The following is a 7,982-nucleotide window of genomic DNA, read 5'->3' as shown; positions in this document are numbered from 1 at the left end:
TTACTTTTGAAAAACCAGAAGCTAGATGATGGAAATGTAATTTCAAGGGGGCTTCAAAAGGAAATCTAGGTCCCTTGAGTGTAGGGTTTATCATCAAATATGCAAATGGGGACCTTATTGCACTAGGTGGAAAAAGACTACATGATGATACTAATAATGTTGCTGAAGGTGAGGTTGCATGCTAACAATAATAGCCTTTAAAATATTGGGGGCTTTTAAACTTAAACTATAAGGAGACTCCCTCATCATCATCAATGCTATTATGAAGGGCTCTATGGAAGCATGACACCTTCAAAACTAGATCACCAACATAACCTAGGAGTTGACCTCATTAGAGGACTTTAAAATCACACATAGTAAAAGTATGGGTAACAATGAAGCTGACTAAATGTCCAACTGGGCACTAAGTTTGAAATTAAATGAAGTTGTTATTGGAAATTTTGAAGATGTAATCCCACATGCAGTTGATGAATCAAATCCCTCGACTTAACTTTGGAAAGAATGACATTCTAAAAACTTTTAATTGTGTATGAAGTTTTATTCTTGTCATGGTTCATGTCGCATGCATCATTTAATGGTTGATGGGATGTCTTTATTGGCACTAGTTGTGTAACCCTTCAATACAATTTCATTGTTCTTCTAAACCAGAGTTCTTCTCATCCCAAGGTTATTTGAGTTAATTGAAGGGTTGATAGGGAACAACACTTGGTGAAGATTTTGCAAATGGGGTTGCAAGCAAAGTGGGTTTAACCATGGAGGAAAATATGTAGTCAAGTGTGCTCGAGTACTAGGATGGGTGACCTCCTGGGAAGTCTCGGTGCTTCACCTTTGTGAGCATTACCTAGATCCAATCAGTGTTAAGTGTTCCATACATTCTCATGAGATATGGGTCCATGTGAACCACTACTCATGAAGCATGGGTCAATGAGTTTGACTCAAAAAATTACATAGTCAAATCTTGATAGTAATATCATGAATTGAAGGGTGTTTAGCATGGAGTCGTCTTTCACTCTCACTTGTGACATGCAACAACACTCTTTTCATAGAGTAGCTAAGAACACAAGGATGGACCAAATGTTTGAGTTTAAACATAAGTAGCTCACATATGTGATTGAGCTTCTATTAGGGGAAATGTTCTTTATGGTGAAGAATAGACACATGCCTAACATAGATGTTTATTCAATGATCATGGTGTGGCCATTGTAGCTTGAGGAATATAAAGAAAGAGTACGGTTTATTATGTAGCAAATTGTTCTTGCTAATGCCCTCCATGGCATGGAAGAAATCCTCCCAATGTCAATTCCAAGATGGGGTTTTCTTTTAGAGGAGAAAGAAACAAGGATTAAAAAAATCCTAGGCACTAAAATTACACCCTTTGTTTGGTGCTTCATAGAAAGTAAGAGGTTGCTCTTAAGCTACTAGTCATGGAACACATTCTGGACATGGACATTAAGCCAATGAAGGCATGGGTGGACTAGAGGTCATAGGATGATGTTGTCATGGAGACACAGTTAAAGGTCTGGGCTAAGGATCCAAAAACTAGTAATGAAGACAAGTCATACCATAACACAAACTAAATGCCTTGTTGGATGAGAAAATTGGGGGCTTTGTTCCTCCAGCTCTAATGTGATGCTATAAGCTCCCTTAAGTGGTTTATGTTATTGTTGTTTTTTCTAGGTTTTTATCAGTTTGGTGCATGTTGTTTGGTTGCTTTGGTGTGGGGGGCTCCCAACAAAGACAAAACACTCAGGGGAAGACATTGCTCTGTGTCTTTCCCCTTTAATGATGCTCATAGCCCTCAATTTTTTTGCTCAGAGCATAATGAATTTTTGTATGTTGTAGGGTTTGCCCATGATGATGGGAGATGAAAGAAAATCCGGGTTTTAATTGTTGTTTTTGGAAGGGCACCCAATGCAGTTTTTGGCTTATTGAAATTCATGCAAAACCGGTTGATGGCTAAGGCGAATGAAGACCGACAAAGGTCTCTATGAAGGCTTCCATTTGTAGTTGTTTCTTTCAACACATGAAAGTAAAGAATTTTTGGTGATTGTACTTATTTTTTTGCCTTTTGTAGAAACAAGTACTACATGATTTGTTGGATCAGAATTGTTTTGTTTTAGTGGGTGATGGAGCTTGTAATATAAATCTAAAATCAGACCCTCGTGAAAGTCTAATCCAAAGTATTTTCATTGTACTCAAAATTACTTATTTTATTAAAAAAATATAAAATCATTACAATGTTTTTTATTTTTTTAAATATTTATACAAATTACAAATAAATAAATATCAATAGTTGCACTTTGGTCCATGATCCAGCTAGCGCTAGCACATGTTCAGAAGAAAAGAATAAGCACCCGCTTTTAGAAGATTCCAACTTAAAAACTCTTTTTAAGTGTTCAAATCGAGAACTATTAGCCGTTAGTTTCTTGCACCATTCCATCCGTATATCGTGCGGGCTGGATCGACTGCAAGTATCGATATCATTCATTTGCAAATATACCCAAAAATAAGATTAGATACAAAAACAACGTGAATGGGGATCCAACTTTCCCACCGCCACACCCTCTGAGGTCGTGCAACAACGTGCCACTGTAAACTGAGTGCTATTACGCAATTTCCCATTATTTTTACCCTCTCATGTCCCATCGAAACCCGTCTGCAACTACTTTAGTATGACAATGAAAATGACTACCAATAGTTTTATCAGTCTTGGTCGCCAATAAAATATTCCAAATCCATCTCTAAAATATTAATGTCCAACCAGAGCAAGCCAACATAGCACAGATTGTGCATTAAAATTGTACAGGCGTCACTCAATTTGTTTACCGCCCATTTTCCACAAGTCTCGAGCTATACAAATAGGCAATGAATGGATGAGTAGCAGGAACAATTACCATTATGGCATTCTGTTGCTTCTCTCAGGCCTCTTTCTTTGCCTTACAGGTTCACAATTGTTTTGATTTACTGACTCGTGTTTTTTTTTTTTTTATTACTAGGGTTTCCTCTACTGGTTGTTAATTTCCAATTTGTTTGTAGTGTTAACAGGTTATTTTTTTGGCATTCCTCGTGTTGTTTTACAGGCTACTAAACCACGTACAGTGTGGAATTATGCTTCTGCAAGGCCAGTTATGAGCTGCAATAGTATAGTAAGAAAAGAACAAGTTTTTCTATTAGGGTTTGCAAATGCAAATGCCGTGCTTCCGAGAACCAGAGTTTGTGACCGAAGTTCCTTAAGGAGTACGCCTGTCACAACAGCTTCATGCAAGTATCATAACCAATCGTCTGACATTTTTATACCTTCTGCAAGTGCGCTGATATATTTATTGTTTAGCTACTGTTGTCATATGTTCTTTTATTAGTAATTAGCTGCTAGCTCCTATTGCATCCTAGGAAATAGTTTAGTGGTTGCTTAGAGACCCGTGTTAAGATTGTTTTGTAGCTTGCATTATCTTTGTACGCCTGTTAATTCAGATACTTTCAGTCGATTGAACATCATACCGCAAACTTCAATTTGACATTTTATGAGACCTAATTTTGAATGAACACAATGGTTATATGGGTTCACGTTTATGCTTAGATATGTGATTTTTCCAGCTAAGAGCTTTTTGGCAGTGGCAGGAAGTTCACAGATTGCTAGCAGCGTCTTTACTGTTGGGACAGTACTAGTCCTTCCATTTTACGCTCTCATGGTTTTCGTACCACATTCAGAATTGGTAAGCTTTCTGATCCTATTGATTGTTAACTTATGTTTGTTGCTGGTGATTATCACCCTACATGAAGTCTCCACCAAATTGCACATCAGGCAAAAATTAAGCTTGAAAAAACGTCAATTTTGACTATTTAACATTTTTAGGTTAAGAATCAAGTCTTAGTGTGTGATGTTTAAGCCATCTGCCAAATTGCTTGATCTCGTCTGATTCAACCCCTTGAATCCTTCGTCCTCTTACATATAACAACAGAAAAAAACAACTGTGCCCACATTTATCCTGTCCAGAACTCTTCCATCCCTTAGGAAGGCTGAAAATGTATCAAGGCACCACAGGAAACTCTCCATTCACTCAAGAATGTTTTGAGTTCCCTGTCTAATCTTTTGTAACTTATAAAGGGAATCTGCAATAATGTACAACTTCACCCGGATTTACACCTTTTTGTCAGCTAGTTAGTAGGCACATCTAGGCTGATAAAGGTTTAGTTTGCTTTCTTATCTTGGAAATCATTTCCGGAACTTGAATGTGACTGAAATCCTTTGTTTCCTGTTCTGTTTTGAGAAGAGGCTTGGAAATGTTTCCCAAATGTTTTATACATGATTCCACAGAGAATATTTTTTCAGGTGTGAAGAACATAGAGAGTAGCCTTTTTAGTGAGATACTGCCCAAGCTCAGCCCAACAACTACAGATGAGCTCAGTTGATTTTTATATGCTCTCTTCCTGCCTTTTCACATGTTGGGAAATTGTACCAATATGCTTAAGCTCATTTTAGCCAAACTACACTTGCAAGGTGTTTTTTGATGATGATGACGAATCACATTTGAATGTCCTTTCAACTATATTGATTCGTTGGACCAATCAAAATGTTTAATTGTAGTGACATACTGTTACGGAATTAGATCAACACCATGATGCCCGACAAAGTCACCTGAGACAACTTGCCCTAGTAGATGGGAAAAAAATGGAATTTTTTGTTAGGTTCTTGATTTCTAATTTAATATGCTGCGAAAAAAAATCAGCCCGTCATGATAGTTTATGTAACTGCTACTCTTTTGTGGATGCTGTAGTATAGACTTTGCCTCAATCCAACTGTTACCTAAAGAATTTATGTATTTTAGATGAAACAATAATTCATAAAATTTGTTGGCATTAACGTAATTTGTGGAGGTGAAATGAATGCCAACGGAGAGGATCTTTCATACATGCAACAAAGTTCCAATCTGCAATGTGGTAATAACTAATTGTGATAATCAATTTCTATCAAAATCAATTAAATACTAGGGAGCCAAGTAATAAGACTTGCTGCCTGGATCTCCAAATGATATGGACAATTGGGAGGAATTGAGAGTAAGGCTCTCAAAATGTAAAGCACAATACAAGTATTTATCCTGGCAAAGCCTCTTGAGGGGTTAAAAATTCAGTAGAGGCAATTGCTCTTCTGACCGGAGTGTGTTGCTCAAAGAGACAAGTACTAAGTGTTTTACAACCTCTGTCAAGCCTATTAATAATCTCAACATTTTTTGAGCAAAAAACTTAACTGAAATGACCATAATGAAATTATATTCAGTTTTCATTATGAAGTTCCATTAAAACTGACCTCACACAACCAAATAATGGGGTTAAGTAAACTTGTTTCAAGTTTAATAGAATGCATTATTTTTTTCTGCCCACTAGTTTGTTTTTGTTTTTAAAAATGACTATCATGCTTTTATCAATCTTCTGCATAGGGTTTTGGCACAACTGTGGCATATATTTATTAGGATCTGGTTAATCTGGTTATGCAGACAAAAAGATCCATGGAAAGTAGCATTCCATATGTAGTACTAGGAGCTATGTACGCATATCTGCTTGGTATTTCCTGGACATCAGAAACATTACGCTTGATGTTTGCAAGCAAATATTGGCTCCCAGAGGTATATTAATTGAAAAAATTATATCCATTGAATTATAAATTTCTACTTTTATTGTACATTTTAAATTTTCTGGTCCATTAATTTGGTTCTTGCTTTACTTAAACTAATAAAATTATGATCTTTATGAAGTAATGCCCTCCAGTTGCCTGGGATTACAAGGATGTTTTCAAGCGATCTGACTGTAGCTTCTGCCTGGTTACACTTGCTAGCTGTTGACCTGTATGCTGCAAGGTCATTTTGCTGAAATCATCACTTTTGTAGTATGTTATTCAATATATATTAGACAAGAAATGAACTCACAGTTGATTGTTTTTAATTGCCCACATTCTTAATTGTTCTGACTCGTTCCATTTCTTTAACCCCTCCATATGCGACACTCCCATGCTCTTAGTTGCTCCTCCAAAATGAGTTTTTCCATTAAAATTTTCTTTTTTCATCCAAATTTCTATAGCAATGTTTCAGTTTCCTCCTTTGTGTGCTTTACAAGAAATTAGATTCTTCAATTGATTTCAACATCTTGAATGGTAAATGAGTAAGCTTTTCATCTAAATCTGGTGTATTTGAGTAATTGCTAAACTCTTAGAAATCTTATTTTTCAGGCAAGTCTTTCGGGATGGCTTGAAGGATGGTATTGAGACCAGACACTCAATAGTATTGTGCCTTCTCTTTTGTCCAATAGGAATCACATCACATCTGCTTACAAAGGTAATTGTCGAGCAACGAAAACTCTTAATAGAGGATGAGACCTGATTTACCATGGACAATTTGCTGATGCATGCAACTCATCTGTTCCTTAAACTTAACCAATATCTTGGGGACTTGGAGATCCCTTCAGTGTTTTTGAACCATGAATCCCTCCATGGATCTAAAAATAAAAATAAGGGTTTTAGTAACTACTATTGTCCGTTACCAGTCATCAGTCTTCCAGTGGAAAAATATCCAACCTTTTTTCTTGTATTGTATAAATTTTTGTTGTTTCATAATCGGGGGAAGATTCACTCTGTTTTGTGAAAAAACCCATTGTCATATTGAATCAGGGTATTCAATCTGTATGTGTGATGAAATCATATATTCAATTTTTGTCTCCATCAGATGATGTTGGGGGATGTTTACTTTGGATTGTGAGAAAAAATTCTCTTCTTTATAAGACTTCAGGGGAATAGACTACCAAGGACACTCAGTTTTGTAAGTGTATGAATCAAAGTTATTTTTAGAAGTAATATAAATGTTGGATACATATTATTTTGGACCATTAATTTATGAGCAGATCTATGAGTTTAAATATAAACCATTCCTTTTGTATGTACGGTTATGTTAAAACAACTGCTAAATAACAGCACTGAATTTTAGGATAAATTATGCTACACTTAATTTCAGTCATGCAGTCCAGCACAAAAAAACAAATAACTGGGCACAGCAATTGAGTCCATGCTTCATTCCAGCATCCGCCACTGGTGATTTTGTCAATCGATTCACTATTTCATTTCAAATTTTATGTATTGAAGAGGCTGTCTGCCATTGGTGATTTTGTAGGTAATAGCTCACCTATGGCGGAGATCCAGAGGTGGTAGAGACGCAGCTGAAAGTATTACAATAATTCGTGGGGAATGATGAGAATCATCTCTTGCAATATGCCTGTAGCTCTTGAATTTTATAATTCTCTTCTTACTTTATTCCACGATGACTTGAGGGGAATAAGAGTCACTCATTCTTATGAACGCTACTGCATAATAAAAATTAAAAGAAATGATATCTTTTTATTTATTCCACCATGATTGCAGTGGGAATATTAACCTGTATATTTTGTGACTGTGTACTACATCTTATTTTTTTAAGGTCAGAGGAACATACAATTATCTCATAACCAGAATCTATTATTTAATTCCCTAAAAGCTAAAATAAAAACTCCTTTATATGTTTATACATTAAGTGGATAATAACACTTAAAGATGCTTAGTGAACATTGCAGAAAGATGCAAAGATAATGATTTATAGATAAAATATATTTCTGTCACCTGAATATTGTACAAAAAAATTGTTAAATAGCTTATCTCTAGAAGATGCATTCCTGTAACTTGAACTGTATCATTAAAAGGCGTCTTATAGTAAATCTCATCACCTAAGTTTTTAGGTGCAAACCAAAACAAAATCGATCGTAAACTATAACAGATCATAACAAGATGAACTTATGAGCAAGTTTATTGTCAACCTCCCCACGACAAACCACTGAACGACCCACATGGGACATTTGAATCTACGATCTTTTATTGGTATGCTGTAGTGTTCCACTACTAGATTATTGGCCCACTTTGTGATCAGCCCATTTTGTGGTTTGTGTGGCTCGTTTCTGCACTCCTGAAT

At 35.9% G+C, this 7,982-nt stretch overlaps 1 protein-coding gene across 3 annotated transcripts; it reads left to right on the top strand.

The window, feature by feature from the left end:
- The first annotated feature begins 2,532 nt into the window (after nt 1-2,532).
- On the top strand, nt 2,533-7,390 carry ABA4 (abscisic acid (aba)-deficient 4). Of its 3 annotated transcripts, none has more exons than XM_089804242.1 (7): nt 2,533-2,943; nt 3,081-3,261; nt 3,613-3,713; nt 5,493-5,621; nt 5,764-5,852; nt 6,221-6,326; nt 7,155-7,390. In XM_089804242.1, exons 1-7 carry the CDS (start codon nt 2,899-2,901, stop codon nt 7,230-7,232), a joined length of 729 nt encoding a protein of 242 aa, XP_089660368.1. In that variant the 5' UTR covers nt 2,533-2,898; the 3' UTR covers nt 7,233-7,390. The 3 variants fall into 3 exon arrangements, with proteins under 3 accessions (XP_089660368.1, XP_089660367.1, XP_089660366.1); XM_089804241.1 differs by having other exon boundaries at nt 3,081-3,306; nt 3,619-3,713; XM_089804240.1 differs by having other exon boundaries at nt 3,081-3,306.
- Nucleotides 7,391-7,982: the final 592 nt, after the last annotated feature.

This window comes from Cupressus sempervirens, chromosome 10, assembly GCF_028749045.1.
Source record: "Cupressus sempervirens isolate cs-2001-9-10 chromosome 10, ASM2874904v1, whole genome shotgun sequence".
Classification (NCBI taxonomy): Eukaryota; Viridiplantae; Streptophyta; class Pinopsida; order Cupressales; family Cupressaceae; genus Cupressus; species Cupressus sempervirens.
This window is presented reverse-complemented; position numbering and strand designations above follow the sequence as displayed.